We start from the raw sequence: 19,479 nt of genomic DNA on the forward strand, positions 1-19,479 counted from the left end.
GTTCACATGTTTTATTTCAAATCAGCTAGTTAATAGATGATAATTATAGCAGTAATTAACAATGCTAAATTCAAACAAAAAACCTGTGATTTGCTTGATGAAGACAATATGCTAAAATCATGTTAAGGATGTCTTACGTCGTCCAGCCCAGACTCAGATCATCCTTGGATATTGTTCAATCATTCGAATCTTGGCGGATTAATAATTAGTTAATATATTTTTTAATTAAACATGTTATTTGTTAATAACTGTGATAAACCTTGTTATATTTACTCGTTAGTGATAATTAGGAAGAAAGCGTAACAATAATTGGCTTTTAAACTCACTTACATTAGTGTTTTTTACATGTAAATAATAATTAAATTAACTCATTCACAAGAGATCACGAGCCTTGCGAACTTTATTCTTTATAAATTGCATTTTAAGTAAAAAAAATAAATGCCACTAGATATCGACGAAGGCAGAAATTGGGCTAACCAAGACAATAAATATTAAGTATTTTATCTAATAGAAATCAAAATAACATCACGTAATAAAATGGATCCACCTTTTCATACAGTTAGAATAATTTGCAATTTAGGTGGGTTATATTCTAGTAGGTTAGATATGGCAATTTTACTATTTTGGTGCGTAGCATTCCGATGCGTGCCATCAAATTGTTTTATTTGTTTTTTGAATTAAGGTGTTACCTGGAAAAAGTGAGTATATGCACTTCTTTGTGTATGTGTTGGTTAAAAGTTTTATTATTTAATACCAAAAGAGTCTGTCTCCCCCGTGACTTAATTCAATCATGCCACTAAGATATCACCAACCGAAATAAACACTTTATTTGGCTTATGATAAGTTCTGTTTTCTTTATGTATGGATTATATCCAAATTATGCCAGCCCTTGTTTTGCTAATGTATAATATATTTAAAAATTATTGAACTAACCAGGGTGTGTTTTCTTCTTATTATTAATGTAATGGTACGAACAAAATTTCGTATAAATTTTATAAATTGCAGCCAGAAGTAAAATTAAAATGTTTGGACAGACAATTTGCACCTCATTTCTTGATACAAGTACAAATGCATAATAAATTAACTACTATTTTTAAATATACATATACATATATATATATATATATATATATATATATATATATAATTTAATATTTGAAAATATTTCAGTATTAAGCACATTACATTTGGAAGTACTACTGAATTATTTACCTAACTCGGCCGTTTGTTTTACTAAAAATAAACATTAATATTTATTATTCCGCATCCTTAATCGCCAACAAGACAATTGCCTGTGTGTAATATTTACAGTAAATAATACATAATTCTGCAATCAGGTGTTCACTTTACCGGGAATCTTAAATTACAGTCATTACGACTGTAATTGGAAAGCTCCCTTACGGTTGTGCTAATGAGTCTCGAAGAGCAGACAAACATAGCTATCGACAAATTTCATTGACAAACAGCACTTAGGCTTGTAAAGTTAAAATGGTACATCTTCCACCCAATAGTGCTTATTGTTGTTAGTCTGTTGTTAGGTAGTTGACGCAGATTTCTTCGTTGCGTTCGAATACGTGCGGCAAGTCTTGCGAACGATTTTGTTCTGTTTTCTAATAATAATAAAAAAATAAAAAGTACCGGCGATTTCGCAGTGATTTCTGGTGATGTATTTCAACACAAATCTTCAACCTACCAGTGACCCACGATAACAAAGTAGAATGTTATCAAAGTGCTTTAGTTCGATTTAGCCTATTGACGGTTGATGGTCGTGTTCCGTTCTTAAGTGCATTAATATCAAGAGTTTGTAACATGTCGGTGTGCCAATATAAAACCGAATTTGATACAAACAATAACGATGACTTTTGCGAAGTAAAATTGTATAAACAAGTCGGTGGTCAGCTACCTGTAATCACCAATTTAAGGAGTCTCATCGATGAACTGGATAGGATCTTTGAGTGCGACAAAGTCAACATTGATTTGGTGCATTATGTTATGAAATCTTACAAATCAAACCCCCTTGACTGGAAGAAATATGCCAAATTCGATAGATACAGGTGCGTAATTACTTTTAACAACCATTACCACTATTACAAAGACTTTTATCTTGTTTTAATCAAATTTTTGTCCATCATTGAAACATTTTTCAGAAAAATTATACCCTACAAATATGTTTTACATTTCTCTCCAACACGTCACACATGCGTTTTAGCCAGAAAACATTCAATTTCCTTTCAACACAAAATTATTTTATGTTATCTATTTAGTTCCTTCCTTTTAATTTATATTATGAAGAAAAAATATTATTCTTGCTTGTGATATATTTATAAAGAAAAGCCGTAATTTTGTGACAGATGTAAAGGATTCGCAAATTATTTTTCAACGTATGTTTTTTCCCGATGTTTCACTAAAGATTAATCTTGAACCCTGAGGTCACCCTAGAAAAGCAAACTTTTGCAACGCCTCTATTTATCAGTTGCCAAGAGAAATAAATGTAAACTAAAATACCACTTTTAATTTTGGGAACAACATTAATTAATTTAGGTTATAAATAATCTTAAAAATTACATGGTAATTCAGAAATAAACGATCTCATATATTGATTTAATTTTATAAATTTATTTTTTAAGTAAAATCTAATTAACAACATGTAGTATATAAGAATAATAATATGCAAATAAATTATTGATCGAAAAGAAGACAATAATAAAAATTACTTCAGATAAAAAACCATAAATAGCTTTTGAAATATAAACAAATTTATTCAAAACAAGTAAAATGTTATAATAAAGATACAATAAAACTTAAGAGATAATTGTTTCAAAATATTCGCTAAATATGATGTAAAACTTATTTATTTAATAAGCACGTAGGTTAATAAAATCATCCCTCGGTTTAATGTTTTCTGTGAATTCTTAATCTTCACAACCATTGGATGATTATATCTAGTTATTACTGGTCACAAGAATTTACTTAACGATTAATATTTTACTACGATTTAAATTATGCCTAGATTAATTATATATTTTTATTTAATTGAAGTATTTAGCTATGATAAATAACCATTCATACAACAAAGATATAAGATTAATGTTTACACATGTTAATAGCCCATATTTACTAAACAAAACAAGATTACTAACTCCATGTCTTTGTAAATAGACTTCGCAGCATTCAAATGAATTTTTCCACAACTGCATAAAGGCAGGTTTGTTTCCTTATACATCTTTAAATCGTTTTGTCCTCAAAACAACAAAATTACTCAGCGAATGATCCACCGAACCGGGAAATGGCAATGATTGTACCGCCACTGATTACGATATATTTTACACACTTGTACATTTTTTAGATACACCAGGAATTTGGTGGATAAGGGCAACGGAAAATATAATCTGTTGGCCCTTTGTTGGGGCGAAGGACACGGTTCTTCAATCCACGACCACGCAAACTCCCACTGTTTCATGAAAATGTTGCAAGGCTCCTTGGAAGAAATCAGATTCGCGTGGCCCGAAGAAAAAGGACAACCGCTCAAGGAAATCGGCAGAACGAGGATGAACCTCAACGATGTTTGTTACATTAACGGTAAGTTTTTTATATTGTGTGTGAGTATATCTGTGAGGAAGAATATCAATTATTTTTTTACAGATTCCCTTGGTCTTCATCGCGTTGAAAATCCTTCCAACGTAGATACAGCGATTAGTCTACACTTGTACTGTCCACCTTATTCTCGATGTCACGTTTTCAACCAAAATACTGGTCAGACCTCGACTTCCACTGTTACTTTCTATTCGACTTTCGGAAAGACTATTAAGGTAATTAATTTTAATATTATAAGTACACAGAGGAAAAAAGTTTAAATCAAAATAAAAAAAAATGTAATTTATGCAATATAATTATTTATTACATATGAGAATTATAAATCTATTATTACAATTATCATAACATCATTTAAGTATTTTGGATAGCAGATCCTTCTCATCATTCCTTTTATGAATCACACTATAAATTTATAAATCCTTTATGTGTATTGTGGGTTGTATATCTTTAATACAAGTAAACCTGCAGTTAAAACAGAATTTTAAAATAGTTTCTGTTTTACTTATTAATTAATTTTATTTTTGCAGGAAAACAAGGAAATTGTGGAGCCAGAGGATAACTAAGATGTATACCGAGATACTATTTAGAAACATATAATAATAATGATAGTAATCTATAATAAATGTGTATTTTAAATATTTTTACAAGCTCATGAAGATTTTATATGTAATATACTTGATATAAATATAAACTATAGTTACTATTTAGACTTGTTTATTTGTAGGACCATGATGAAACGTTCTCTAATAACACCATATATTAGTTGAGCAATTTATTTATATATACATTTTATTGTGAATAATTTGTAAATTAGATATGTATACTTAATTTCTTAAGTACTTCTCGCTAAACAAATCACGGGTAACGAAAACAAGCCAAAATATACGAAACAATTTTAATACAATATAATGCTTATTAATAAAAACATATCAGATATCTTAATCCTAGATATTTATATGATTACTTACAACAGTGTGATTACTAATAGTAAATGATATAAATATTGTTGGTACAGATTTATTGCACAACTGTGAATGATGACAAATTAACAATTTATTTACAATTTGCATGATCCTTAATTACAAGTTTTAAAACTTGTATAAAAGTTTTATAATAAATCTATGTCAAATCTAGATTTAGTTTAATATTCGGTCACATTGTTGTATTATAAAGACCTCTTTAAATTCAGTAATCAAAATAAATCTAACAGACTAAAACCATATAAAATTGAAACCAGTGGTAAATATCATCAGGTGTACTTTACAGTGGTTGGTTCCTCAAGCAGAGATTTACAATCTGCCGGCAAATGATAGGCAGTCAGTTCTATATTTTGAAACTGCTGAGCTACTGGAGGTCAGAATTTGAGGTCCTTTATTGCTTGCGGGAGGTCCGGTAATTTGATGTCTTTAATTTGTTGTGGAATGTTCATATTTTTTACTGCGGAAACTGCCCGAGCTGGTGCAGCAGTGATGCCAGCCTGAAATTGATTAATTTAATATGATTGTTGTAGCAATAATACAAGTAGCATTAACAACACATGGCCTATAATTTTATAAACATCACAGAAAGCTCCAAGCAATAGGGTATGCTCTTAAAAGATTTTGAACAACTTACTAAAAGTGATCGGAATATATACAGAATAACCGGTTCTCTACACTAGAATTGCTAACCCAACACTATATGTACATGAAAATAAATAAAAAGCAATATAAGAATAGGTGTTGCAAATAATAATAAACTTCAGGAAAAGAAGAATAAACAGTTTACAATGAACATATTACCTCTTGTTTCTCTAACTTATTTTGGTCTTCTATCCTTGTGAGAATTTCAGTCATATTAGTCTCTAGTACCATTCCACCCATAACAAGTTCATTGAGGATGTAATGCACTTTATCCACATGAAAAATTAAATCTAATTCACATACATTCTCAAAACACTTATCAAGAGTCTCAACAAAAACTTGTATTAAATCTAATATTCCTAGTTCACTCTCTGATGAATCCACACAAAATACAAAGTACAAGGTGGCGTAGTGCCGGTAGATAAGTTTATAGTCGCTGCCTCCAATGAGACTGTAATGAAAATGTTGTTAATATGTTAACCAGGTTTTCTGTAATCGGATACCTTCCACCCTCCAGAAAATTACAGACGTTGTCGTCGCGCTTTGAAACCAGCTGAAACGTTTCCTTGATTATTTGTTGTTGCATGTCTTCCGGCTAAAACATGAAAAACCTCAATTGTAAAACAAAGCAGACCAAGATAACCTCAAACATACAAAGTACTGGTAGAACTTCGATAACCTGGGTTTACCATGGTTATTGAAAACTAAAATTGCTTTAATCATGGTTAATTATTTTAAGTAATTTATTTGTTCTGTTGTCTTCAATAATACATTTTACTAATAACTGACAGTTGTTGATGACATGACACGAAAATGAGGTAGCTGGAGCACCGCGAAGTTGCCTTTGAATATACAATATATAGTTGGTAGGTGTTGGTATTGATAATCAGGGGTACGGACTATAATTTGCTCTGAAGTATGTGGGACATTCCATATTAAATCTGGTAACGTTACAAATTTTTGATTTCCGTACTTTGATATCTTTCTGTACTTTGAGTAAATAGAAAACAATATCAATTAAAAAAAATGTTCATAACTTCATGAATATTGTAGCAAATTAAATTGAATATTTATTTAATATGTTCTGCACAGGTAGCCGTCATGAGTATACTCAAATCAGATAAAGAAAAACTGGTTTAGGTGTTAAAACTCTTTTTTTTTAAATGTTGCCGAAAACTGACTAGATTTTTCAAAAGTGTAATATTTCTTGTATTTAATTTTGACAATCGTTACAAACTTTCTACAGGCATTTTTTACTTACTTTAAAAATACATCTTCAAAAAATTCAAATCAAAATAATATACATTCATTATACAGGATTCTAATATCATTCCAAAATGTATTCCGCGCTGTATTATATTACAAATTATATCTTTTTGCTTTAATTTCGATATTTTAAAGTCAAATTCTCTCAAAATGCTCATAACAGCCAAAGACAACAAAGTTATTTTGCATTATTTTAATTATTTCTTTGCCTTAAACCGAAGTTCATTGATCAATCTTTAATTTAATCCGAATTATTATATTAAGTTTCAGTCACAAATATATGAAATAGAATTTATTAAAAAATGAATTTGAAATGAAATATATTTAATTTTTGAGGAATTCCTTTTTTTACAAGATTGGGATTATCAAAAATTTTTGAAATAAAAAAATTGTTCGGATCAATTGATTTGGTTTGGAATGACCCAGATGTAAATATTTACAGTGTTTTACAATGTATAGTGTGCTCTACCATGGACGAGATATTACAGGAAACTACCTCTAAAATGATTTTATTTGAATGTCAGAAGCAATTATTTAATATTCCAAACATTTTTAGCGTTCTTATAGTTCAATTTGATTTTACATTTTAAAATTGAAATGGAATCAAATATAAATTCATACAATTAAAATCAAATATTTGCATTATTGGAAATAATTTATCCACTGGTATAAGATTAAAATATACATTTTCATTATAAATTATATATTTTACTAACAAAAATTCAACAATTAAAATATTAATAATACTAATATATAATATTTAATTTAATTCCATCTTACACAAGTAAATTTATTTTGTCCAATAAATAAAATTTGATTTACCAAAAGACCACAACATATGGTTATCTATTAGGTGTTGCAAGTTGCAACTTGTAACTTTCGAAATTAAAAAAAAAAAATATATATACGTTCGTACTATATTGTAGTGTGGAAGAGTGATGCAGAGGTCGCTGATGTTGGTCGCGTTTATTTCAATTTGTGTTGATGTCTTGCGTTTCAATATGGCGTCGTCTGCCCACGGGTGAGTGCCGTTCGAGTGCGAGAATCGTGTGCGATTGATGGTGTTACGTTTATTGCATTTAAAATGGGTGTTAAATAAAATTAATTCCGTTTATCCGTCTGACTGTGGTGCTCGGTAAAAAATGACTCGGACAAATGATATGTGTTTGATTGTTTTATTTTTGTTTTTTGCGGCCACTGCTACTCATTTGACACAAGGTACCAAGATGGTTTTTAAATTATTTATTTCTAATTAGGTGGGCGATTGTGGGTGATTTTATGTATGAAATGTTTTGTTGTTTGGTTTAAAGTTTGCGTTTCGACAGTCCGTTCAACAGTTTGTTGTGTAGTTTGGTCAGAATTCGCATTAGTTACGTTTGTTTATGTCGGATTTTCGATGCATTTTTCGTTTTCACGAAGACTGTTATTGTTTTCTTGTGGCTGGCTAAATTTTATCTGCGAGGAATTTCAATGTTTAATTGATCATTATTTGTGTTTGTAAATATTTATTGTTAGATAAACGCGATATCAATAATGTTTGTGATGTTTATTAAAGTCAAATGTAAATTATTTATGATGACAAACGTTTATGTGTATTATTGAAAACGTAATTTCCATCATTTGGATGCCGATGTTCTTTTTGGTAAAACATGTGGGTGTAACACCGGCATGTAACTGTTATTGCGGTTAAAATTTATTTATTTTTATTAAAATATTAACATTATTATATTTAATGTTTTCTTCGATTTTATTGTCTTATGCAGCACCATGTGTTGAAAATTTGAGGGGACCCTGGGTTTTCTCAGTCCATTAGGTTTCCGGTTTATGTGCATAATATTCGCGCTGTGTTTAGGGGATTCGTTTTGCCGTAATCCCTTTTCAATCGATGCAACTGGAATAAAAGCTGTCAAATGTTTGTCGAGGGTGGTATTAATGTAAGGCAAATCTAATAATTAAATTTTTTAATATATATATACCAAAAAAATTAAATTTGTTCTAATATATTTTAAGACAAATGAGGGTATTCAAATTCGTCAATTTAAGTTGATTAGTTTAAAATTTAAAAATTGTCCTATTTGATATTTTCAAAAGTATACAGTGTGGCCCGTTTGAAAGTAAGACATAAAATTTTTGTTTTTTGTCCAATTTTAATTAACCTTATTTTCAGTTGTAAATATGTATTTATTTCATGTAAATATGTACTTATAGGTAAAATTTACGTTGTTTAGCTCAAAACCAAAACCTACAGGGTAATTTTTAGGCATAAAAATTGAAGAAATCAATAATAATTTTTTATAGAAAATTTAATTATATCACTGTATTAAGCACCATCTTAAATGGATACATACCAAATTTAATAAAAAATATGCATATTCATAATCCTGTGGAAAAATTAATTAAGTAGTTTGTCTAACTGTTAAATATAATACAAATTATCTTATTTTTTATGAATATTGGAATATTATAGTATTATACTTAAGAATATTAGTATAGTATAATTAGTATAGTATTTATACGACAATATTCCAATATTCTTGACAAATGAGATAATTTATGCTTTATTCGACAGATTACTTGATTAAAAAATAAATTCATAAAAATGTATAATAATATTTCCACAGTGTGATTTTTTCAATTTTCATGCCTAAAAAATTACCCTGTAGGTTTTGGTTTCGGGCCAAAAAGTGATATTTTGTCTATAAGTATATATTGTTATGCTTTACAATTGAAAAAAAAATTGTTAAAATCGGACAAAAAATACACATTTTATGGGGGTGTCCTGCTTTTAAATGGGCCACACTGTAGGTGATGTTACTTGCTATTAATTAATATCATTTGGATGAAATAATAATATATTGATATTTATAAATAAGATATTATATAGACTAATACTTTTATATGAAATATCCTAAATATTTTGACATTTTTCGATTCTTTGAAAAATTTAGTAAATTACGTACATTGTAAATGGATTACACTGTATAACATATGCTAGTTCCATCTTGGACTGTTCTTGAAATATTTTAAAGCATCCTTAAATTCTAATTAAGCTTTCAAATATGCTCAAAATTGTTATTAAGAACAACATATTAAAGCTATTATATTTAAAAAATGTTAATGGTAAGTAAAAGAATTTTCAATAATCTTTATAATTTTTAAAATAATTAATTCTTTCTACTAATTCCAAAACAAACAGTGTTCAAGAAATTTTCTACATTTTGTTATTGTTATTGGTCTTCCAGACCTCCGTCAATCTTTAACTCTCAATTTCCTGAAATTTCTGCAGCGTTCTTATTATTGTGATTTTACAAATTGACTCTTTATTACATTTACTAGAACCAGTAAAACAACAATACATTATTTTTCATTTGTTCCAAGCCAATTTATTTGAATTAGAATTGATTAGGTTGAGAAGAGTGATTTTGTTCCACAATATATCAAAAACAGGATAGATAATTTACAATTTTTTTAAGAAATTCATGAATGCAAGAATATAGAGGTATTCATTAAAAAGCATTTTATTTCATGACACGTTGTTGACTAACTCTGTATTATATTGTACTTTTTACGTGATTTAAATTAAACCCTAGAACATTTGTATAAACACTATTAGTGACTCCGCATTTAAAAATTCAAAAATTTCCGAAACGTGATGTAAACAAAACGCAAATCATGCGTGAATGTTTATTTTTTGTGAATGTAAATAATTCGTGACGAAAGCGGTGGCGAATCGACGTTGGATTTTCGTTGTTTGCCCGGCGGAATTGGACCGTAGGACCGAAGTCGGTGCGATTCCCCGTGTATTTTTGTTTCATAGAAATAGAACGTATGTACAAAGTCGTAGTTGTGCCGAATTATGTAAATATTTTCATAATTTGCTCAATAAATAAGCCTCGCATCACGCCGGATTGCTCCGCAATCGAATTCGAGCGAAGCCATTTAAATGTGATGTACTAGAGAATTTGGCGGTACAAACGTTGTTAATTACTTCCGGATTGGTTATTGCATACGGTAAACTTTTCCGTTTACGTTCGACGTCCACATCGAACCGCAACTTACCCATGGAAATCGATCATAAATAGGGGAGTGTCGGAAAAGAGGTTTTCTGACGGTGTTAACACATTCATTGTTATTATTATTTACGTTCAGACCTATTTCGGTACGATCCGCACATCGGCGCAACGTTTAATATATTTTATTCAGTTTGCGGTGATTTAAATTTAATGGGCCATAATCGCCTCTTGCGTGCGGCGCAATCGCTCCCGAATAAATAGAGTCGTTTTACGGCCATTTCACGGAAATAAAACGAAGAGGAGAAAAAAAAATTGGACTTACAAAATGGAGCTGGTCCAAATGTTCTATTACGAGGTAATAACCAGCGGTAGAGCCAACATAGAAAGGCATTAAGGAGGTGCACACACACACACACACATCAAAAACTGTCGTAAAGTATGTGTCTGGTTTTAGAGTTGGCACTGGATTTATGTGTTTTATTTAATCTTTTGAAATCTTTATTTGTTGCCGCAATCGTCGTAGAACAGGCTCGAAACATGCGGGGAATACACTATGTAAAACGCATTTTGTCATTCCAAATTCTGATTTTCTTCTAGATTGTCGCATCGGAAAAAAGACCAAACTCTGTGTCTTTAGGTGTTTTACTATCGTACTTTGCCGTCACTGTTTCTGCCATTTGAAATATGTTTTGCCGATGCCGATGCATTGTAGTTTATACAATGAAAATTTTTTTTTGTAAATGTATATTGAATACTTTTTTTAATAATTATTTATCTACGATTTATAAAATATAGAACTAAAAAAGAAATTCTTGTTAAACTTCGACATCCAATATCTACTAAGTGGTAAATGTTATGAAAAAATTTATACTTTTTTGCAGAGCATTCAATTTCCTACAATAAATGTAAATAGAAATTTTCTGTATGATTGATTTTGCCATACGGAACTAAAGAAAAAAAGGAAAACTGAGATAAGGAGGACATTGCTGTTAAAATCTCATCTTTGGGGAGCATTTTTTTAAGGTGTCCAGGAACCAATTTTTCAGTGTTGGAAATTTAAAAAAAGACAGTCGATTTTTTTGTCCACCCTAATGCTTAATCTAATTTTATCCTTTAAAATATTGCGTATTTTTTTATTTTTCAGTGGACAGAATTATAGTTACTTTTTACTTTATAGTTTTTTATTGCTGTGGGGTAGTTTTTAGTACCCAGCTTAAATTTAATTTATAAAAAATGATGGTTCTACGTATGTTAAACACCCTACAGGGATCAAAACTGCACAAAAAATTTGTTATACTCACAGTGAAGCATGGGGACGGTTCGGTTATGCTATAGGGATGCTTTAATTCTTCAGGAAAGGTTAAATGACCAATGCATCGATGTTTCGCCTTCCCTGTTCCAATATCCAGACATCAAACCTATAGAAAACATGGAGGATCACGTTTATAACCAAATTCGGCATAAAAGAAGAAACAGGAAGGAATATAGACTTGTAGCATATTCAGAAATTGGTTGACCCTATGAATATTATACAAAATTACACAAATTTAATAATTAAAAATCGCTTTCAAAATGAACGTTGCTATATTTATGTCCACTTCAAGTCAGAAAAATAGATGTAACATTTTATAGAATAAAAATATAGTAGTTTTAATCAATAATATTAATTAAATGAAGAACAAATTATATATATTCTTATCTAGAGTGCCGATACTTGATTTTTTATCTATTACGCATTAATTTGACAGAAGAAAGTTAAAAACATGCTAATACAATAGATAGTAGTTTAATTAAATAAATCGAATAAAGCATACTGATACATCGGCGTATATTTTGACACTAGTGTAATTTTTAGACTATCAACGCCGATGCCATTGTATCGCTGAAGCCCCAAAACTTTAATGACCAAATAAAAGGCAAGAAATCAGCGAGAGTAATTAATTGTAACGTGCTAACTTTTCATTATTATAGAAGCGATTATCAGTATGCAAATGATCCTGTAACACAATTACTGCCAGCAATGATCCTAATTTAACACGAAACATTTAGTGCGGACTTCATATTAAAACTTCCATCATAAGCCATTCGTCAGCGGTTTATGTAAACAACTTGAAACTTGTCCGCGACGTTTTGGTCTCTTTTCGTTCGTAAAACGTAAAACGGCCGTGTCAAAACATTCTCAAACTTTCGTTAAAGTGAAACGGAGTCCCGCTGTTACAGACTAGAGACGACGACACATGACACAGTCAAGTAATTTTAGTTTACTTAGCCCGACACGTCTAGCACTTTTTTTCCCCGTTTTTTTTTTTTAAATTAGAAATAGCGCCGTGGCGAGCTTAAAGACGCTCATCCATATAACATGAGTGCATTATCATATCTTTGCCAGCGGAAAATCATGCACCGTACAGGTATATTACGGATAATAGCAAATAACAAAAAAAAAGACGTAAAAGTTACGGCGTGGAATGAATAATGATGGCCAAAAATAAAACTCGCTGAAAATTGCACGATAAACATGAAAAATGGCCGAGTTGAACTTGAGGCCGTTTGAGATTTTGTTTCATATTTTCATTCTTCGAGCGCAGAAAATCTGACTTTATAATTAATGATGTGGTCTCGTTTGTCCCCAGCCGGACAAGTTGTAGTAAATTAATTGTCTTCGTTGTCCATTTTTCCTGTTGTCGCCCCGTCTTTTTGTTTTGATAGATGTTTCGTAGACGGATTCATTTTTCTCTCCGCCAACTTAATCGTCTCAATTGCTTCGACAATAAAAACACTTTAATGGCTTCAAGGAAATTTCCATTTCGTTCGTTTCCCGTTCGGCATTAATTAGTTCCGAATTTTGAAAAAAACCCTCCCTCCAACCCCTGCGCAGCCGAAATCTAAAAACAGGACGTGTTCAATTCGCCCCGACCTTGTAAACATTAATCACTGTAAATCAGAACAATACCAGACGTTCCAATGGGGGCACTAATTAATTTTAATTAAGACACGCACATGGAACCAACAATCTCTTCGCAGATGCCTTTATTGCCGAAGTTTTCTCGCTGCGAGGCGAAAAACGGTTATTTCGGGGGCAAAAATTCGCGTGGAAAATCCATTTTGCCGCGATGCAAGGAAACGCTAAGTGCACTTTGCAAAATGGAAGGAGATGGACTTGATTAATGCATTAAAAATTTACGCAGCTCGTCGCCATGCTACTCCCAAGATCTACTATGTCTGTATCTGGGAAATTAATAAAGATAATGTTGTTACGGCGCAGCTGATAATTATTATTGCCAGTCCATTTTTCCGACGGTTCAGTTTTATTGAGTTTCGTTTTCGGTGCGGTGTTACTCGCAGTATTTATACTTATTACGGGGCCGCGTTTTAAGGCAATACACTTTAGCCGAAAAATTTATTGCCCTCCACAAACCTGGTGCTTTCTGGAATAGATAATTTATTTGAAAAACGGTTCGCCTCTCAAATCTAGAAATGCTGATAAAAAATAACGTATATTTATTTAGATAGGAGCGTGCATAAACGCATGACATGCAATTATACATTTTGTCTGGATTTGCATAATTTTAATGATTACTTCAAATTTACATTCATTATAATGCGATAAATTAATTAGTAACTAAATCAAGTTTGAGTTGGTTTATACTAAATAAAACTCTTTAAATTGTTTCTAAATTGAAAACATCTTTTGCGTTACAATAAATAATTAAAATACATTAAATATTTGTTAAAGGAAACGTAGAAGACATAAAAAGGAAAATGTTTGTTATAGAACATAGATTATCCAATGATATACAGGAAATTAAAGAGTTATAAAAATGATGTAATGTGGATAAACGATAACTTGAACTATACAATCAAAACATCCTTATATTTATTGCACACAATAAAATCGAGTAAAAAGAACTAAATCCATTTATCTGCTATTTATTAATAAAATATAAAAACTAGGAATTGTATATATACGTTCAGTGATAACATTATCGATGAGATCAACAAAATTATTATAACATTTATGCCTACAAAAGTATTTCATTGTTTAGATACCATATTTGCAGTTTAATCTCATTATCTGATAATTATCCTGAAACAACTGCATCGATCAATGGTAAAGTAAAATTATTTTGTACTGATAAACATTTTTGCCACATGCAGTTATATTATTTATTCACGAAACATGTCACATTAACTATGACCCATCATAAAGATTAAAAAAAAATGTAAATCTAACGTAATTGGCCTAATATTTAATATTTCGTTTAACAGTTGTAACATATTTAAGATGAAGTCTACTGTTTTTAGGACGATGAACAGATTGTCCACCATCACTTCCAAAAAAATAAACTTTGATTTGCTCCAAAATAGTACTCTCAATTGTAATCTGTGACTGTCCAGTTCCGATGCCTATGAGCGAAAAGAAGTCATGCTTCTGGATTCTTTTTTCAAAAGGTTTTTTTGATGGACGTGATGATTTATCTCCTAAATCTCTTAAAATATGAGTTGCAGACATCCTTGGATTATTTTAATAAGCATTCCTAAGCGACGGTCTAATGCTCTGAAGATTTTTTTGTTTCGCCCACCTCGTTTTCGATTCTCCACACTTCCATGAACACGAAACCTTTTAATTGTTATTGATACCAAGAAACTACTCGTTTATCACTTTTTGTGGTCTTCCTGAATTATAGGCCACAATAATTTTATTTTTTAAATCCGCCAACAAATGTTGACCATGAGGTATTGCTCTTAATGTAAAAACAATATTCATATATGTGAGGTACGGCTAAAAAATACTCGAGTTGCTTTAATTTTGTCGAGTACATCTTATTTTGGTTTTTAGAAATAATTGAATAAATAGAAATTCTCTCCTACTGAACGTGAAAAATGTATGAGTCATAAATGAACTAAGAGAAATAAATTTTTAAATATTTTATTTAATATTCAAGATAGTCGCTCTAATTTTGGCCGATACTATAAATATTTCATTCGAAAACTTCCCCATATCGCTAGTCCCCTTCCGAAAATGCAACACCGACAAAGATTTATGTAGTTGCATGTCGTTCGTAAATTCCGCCAAAGGAAATGCTCCCGGTCAGATTTCGCAGTAAGGATCGGACTGGACATTGCGGAAAATACACCTTTTCCGGCACGTCAGATATGCAGCTGAAAAATGTCCCGTCGAACTTTCGAAGATTAATCTTTTTGTCAGGTCCCGAAACAAAATATAAAACGCGATATTTTTCGGTCCGACCGACCGTGACTTCCACACACAATTCCAGTCTGTGGAGTTCTGCTCTTTTGTCTGTTCGCGGTATTGAATGGATCACGGAGACTAAGTTCGGTATTTTGTTTTATCGTCCGACGATGCTAATGATTTTTATTGAGAAAATCGTTCAAATTTTTGTTTCGCCATTATATGAAACAAATTACGTCGTAAATTTCCCGTAGGAAAAATTATTTTCAGCAAACCGAAAGATTTACGGCCATATACTTTCTGGTGTTTTAAGCTCTATTGTTGTATTGTGGATGTAATTGTAGGAAATGCATCAAAGCGAACCGGAAATATGATTTATGACAATCTATTTACTTTGCCAGACATTAATGTATCGTAGTTTCAGTTTTCCTTTTCACTTTTCCGCGATAATAAATTGTCTCTATTTTCATCCTGAATTGCACTATTAAATATTTTGTGAGCATAAACAGTTTCAGAGTAATTTAATACGTCGTGTAAATGGGTACTGTCCAACAAGAAAATTAAAATGATGTCTCACGTTATGGATTATCATTAGTTAAAATTAATATCTTCATATCTGATTATTGTGTGGTGTTTTCACCTGAGATTATTAAACTGTAAATTGTTACGAAAACGTTCCTGTAACAACTAATCCTGCAACTTTTGTGTTATTGTCAACCGTCAGTAATTACCATTAATTTAAATTAGTGTGCATTCATTACGGTCGCCGGTGAGTGGCGTGGTGAATTGTTGGCCCGTCATTAATCTGTATTGTATCGCATATTATTCGACTGCATAGTGTCGAAAGAATTCCTTTTGTATCTCCTTTATGATTGTTGGTACGGCTGTCCGACGATATTAAATGTTCTTTATGCCGAAAGACAAAAGCTTACGAAATACGATTCATAAACTGCCGTTTGAATCAATAACGTCCGATGTCTTAAATGTTCGTAACGAGATAATTTGTTTCTGTAATGGAACCATATGCCGGAGCGGTTACGACAGTTCATCAGTGGAGTATCCGGTGGGAAACGGCAAACAAATCACTTATTCAATATGTGTTGACTGCAAGATTTTGGTGCACTAAATGATGTATTCAACTATTCATAACCCTTGGGGGGGACGCCAAACATGATTTTCCGTGTGTTACTGCACTTTTATTTTTCGGCTTGGCAAGGGAGAGAACTTTTAATTTGCCCGCGTCACACAGAAAGTCGGCTCGACAAAAGCCCCGGCACATATTTCCAATTAAAAATGCGAGTCACCCCCCTCGCGTTTAAGCTCATTAGAATATCGTTGCCGGGGGCTATGGATCCTTTTTTCCTTCTCTCCTACGAACCCGACAGACTTCCCGAGTCGCACAATCCGCCTCGGGCACTTCAATGAAGACGTTCCAATCCTCCCATTGAGTTTTCAAACGGAAGTGACGGCATAAGCATCGGCAAGTGTTCCTTTGTCCTTTTCGGTTTTTTTTTTTTCGCAACTCTCCTTTTTTTGGGAACTGGTGAAAATCACTCCGCACTGGATTCGGATGCAGCGGGGGAACGTAAATAATATCTGTAGCGCGAACGGTTACAATTTTCCGCTGCTCGAGCCTCAATTGCTACTTTGTACGTTCTCGATTTAATTCCCGGTCGTGCATCATGTTAAATCGGTTCGTACGACTCTCAAATTCACGCGGCTCGTCCGACCGTTTGCCCCTTAATTTAATCGTGTCCGGAATTTGTTGCTTAATTTGCCCGAACACGTGTTAATTTTTCGTTTGGAAATGGAATTTTGCGGGTGTTGCTTTGAAATCCTACGTCCTTTATCGATTTCCTGTCACGTTTCGTGACATACATTGGAAGCGGGGTGGTCGCGTCTGAAGTGGCGGTATGATTATTTCATCAAAGATTGCCCAAAAGTGATTATTGGAAAAAAATTAAGGAAAAAGGGGACAACTTCGATTACGCCTTTATGAACCTGGGAAAAGCAAACCATCATTGCCTTTACTTTTGAGCCTTAAAAGATTTTTTAGTTTTGATGCATGTGATGGGTTCCACTCACTATTTTGGTGATTATTCTCTGGATTATATTGACAGCATGACGTTTAGTTACCAGTCACAATCTTCTAGGTTTTCTCCTCTTTGGCCCTCTTAATATAATAATAATCTTCAATGTTGAATGTTGAAGAATATGTTGTGCTCATCTAATGGACCAAATTTCAACTCGTCTCATACGCGTCACCAGAAAATACCCTATGTCAAAAGACCTCTTCGCTTTGGAACGCACCTCGCAAAAGAAAATAATCGCACAGGAACGACGTACAGCAGTCAGTTATCCGTCCTGTCAAGTGGCTTAAAACATTCCGCTCTTGAACATTCCGCAAACTTCATTCGATTTTGAAGGGCTGCCCATCGAGGAGATTAACCGTTTTGATGTCGGACCCGGGATCTTTTCTTCGGCCGTCGCAAAACGTCCGACGGTTCAGCTCGTCCGTCTCGAAGATGATTTATTTATCCCCAGTCGGGGATGGGCGAAAGGGGGAGTTCGCGCGGATCTCAGACAAATCGGGCTTTATTATGTGGTCGGGGCGCTATTGTCGGTCGGCTCGTGAGTTTCGAGAGATCCTTTTGCAGTTCGCGAGGCGGATGAAAATAAAAACGCGAAGTGGCAAGCGTCGGCGCACACGTTTAAAGACTGCAAATTTATAAGGACCATCGCAATCTATCTTCTTTATTAGTTTTTTATTTGAATTTCGTAAAAATGTTTAGGAACATTTCATTTCTTATTTAACCAGTTAATAAATAAGGAAACTGTCCTAAACATTCCTTGTCTCGTCAATGCATGAAAATATGATATTTGCCATGCATTTAATTAGAGAGAATTTTATACTCTTTTAATTATTTAATTTTCACATCAAATTTCAAATGTTTAAAAAAATATAATTGTTCTGTTTATTAACTTTATATACATATATACTTGTTTATTTTTATTGTTTTCTTATTTCTTTTATTTATGTAGATGATAAATATATTGTTTTTCTTTAAACTATCTAAAATTGAGAATACTACGCATTTTTTTTTTTAAATTTCGACGTTGGCATCAAATGATAATCATTATCAATTCATAAATATAACGTTATTTTTAAACAATCTAAAATTTTGCATATGTAATGATTTAAAATGAAATTCTTTATTGATAAGATTATAATAAATGTACAGGGCGTTATTAAAAATGTTGTTTCTTTTCTAGAAGAGCTAAATTGTTGAACTTCAATCTATAAGAATGCTTTTTAGACCACTTCCTTTGTACCACGGTGAAGTGGTGTGAGATATTTTTTGATGTATATCACACATCACTGACAGTCATTATATTATTAGAACATTGTGCAAATTAAAGTTTAACCCCAAAGTGAAATCTAACATTTAAAGTAAAAACCTACTTCACCATTGCCCCACTGGACATTTAATTTTTTATTAACACTCACTCCATTTGTTTAGGCGGTGTTTTGATCGAAGTAAATAAAATCTTGAGTATTACGACTATTAGTAAAAGTATAGTATTATTAGCATAATATTCCAGTATGGTTGAAAAATAAGATAATTTGACAGTTGAATTGAACTACTCGATAAAAAAAAATTCATATGAAGAATATGATTTTTAATTTTAGCACATAATTATGAATATGTATAATTTTGTATCGAATTTGATATACAGTATCGGACAAAATTAGACCGATTCTTAATTAAAATTAAAAAAATAAAAAAATCCA

At 31.7% G+C, this 19,479-nt stretch overlaps 3 protein-coding genes across 5 annotated transcripts in view; 2 read left to right on the plus strand and 1 right to left on the minus strand.

Annotated features, from left to right (window-relative positions):
• The first annotated feature begins 1,560 nt into the window (after positions 1–1,560).
• Positions 1,561–4,297, plus strand: LOC109595209 (cysteine dioxygenase type 1). Its single transcript, XM_020010518.2, has 4 exons — positions 1,561–2,054; positions 3,347–3,579; positions 3,643–3,809; positions 4,122–4,297. The coding sequence occupies exons 1-4, from the start codon at positions 1,810–1,812 to the stop codon at positions 4,155–4,157; spliced, it is 681 nt and encodes a 226-aa protein (XP_019866077.1). The 5' UTR covers positions 1,561–1,809; the 3' UTR covers positions 4,158–4,297.
• Positions 4,298–4,475: 178 nt separating this feature from the next.
• LOC109595218 (AP-3 complex subunit sigma-2) lies at positions 4,476–6,044 on the minus strand. Its single transcript, XM_020010527.2, has 4 exons — positions 5,871–6,044; positions 5,720–5,811; positions 5,376–5,667; positions 4,476–5,071 (listed from the first exon to the last, which is right to left on the minus strand). The coding sequence occupies exons 1-4, from the start codon at positions 5,937–5,939 to the stop codon at positions 4,949–4,951; spliced, it is 576 nt and encodes a 191-aa protein (XP_019866086.1). The 5' UTR covers positions 5,940–6,044; the 3' UTR covers positions 4,476–4,948.
• A 1,471-nt stretch (positions 6,045–7,515) lies between these two features.
• Positions 7,516–19,479, plus strand: part of LOC109595822 (neogenin) — an 89,225-nt gene continuing 77,261 nt past the window's right edge. For all 3 annotated transcript variants that reach the window (XM_020011251.2, XM_049968907.1, XM_049968911.1), the window contains exon 1: positions 7,516–7,700. In XM_020011251.2, coding sequence (XP_019866810.1) covers positions 7,625–7,700 — 76 coding nt within the window. In that variant the 5' untranslated portion in view covers positions 7,516–7,624. The remainder of the gene's footprint in view (positions 7,701–19,479) is intronic.

This window comes from Aethina tumida, chromosome 1 (assembly GCF_024364675.1).
Source record: "Aethina tumida isolate Nest 87 chromosome 1, icAetTumi1.1, whole genome shotgun sequence".
Lineage (NCBI taxonomy): Eukaryota > Metazoa > Arthropoda > Insecta > Coleoptera > Nitidulidae > Aethina > Aethina tumida.

Coding starts and splice junctions, on each gene's coding strand:
- LOC109595209 (XM_020010518.2), top strand. CDS start 1,810: ATGTCGGTGTGCCAATATAAAACCGAATTTGATACAAACAATAACGAT. Junction 2,055..3,346: donor GCCAAATTCGATAGATACAG/GTGCGTAATTAC, acceptor TACATTTTTTAG/ATACACCAGGAATTTGGTGG. Junction 3,810..4,121: donor CTTTCGGAAAGACTATTAAG/GTAATTAATTTT, acceptor TTATTTTTGCAG/GAAAACAAGGAAATTGTGGA.
- LOC109595218 (XM_020010527.2), bottom strand. CDS start 5,939: ATGATTAAAGCAATTTTAGTTTTCAATAACCATGGTAAACCCAGGTTA. Junction 5,668..5,719: donor AATTTTCTGGAGGGTGGAAG/GTATCCGATTAC, acceptor TTTTCATTACAG/TCTCATTGGAGGCAGCGACT. Junction 5,072..5,375: donor ATAAGTTAGAGAAACAAGAG/GTAATATGTTCA, acceptor AATCAATTTCAG/GCTGGCATCACTGCTGCACC.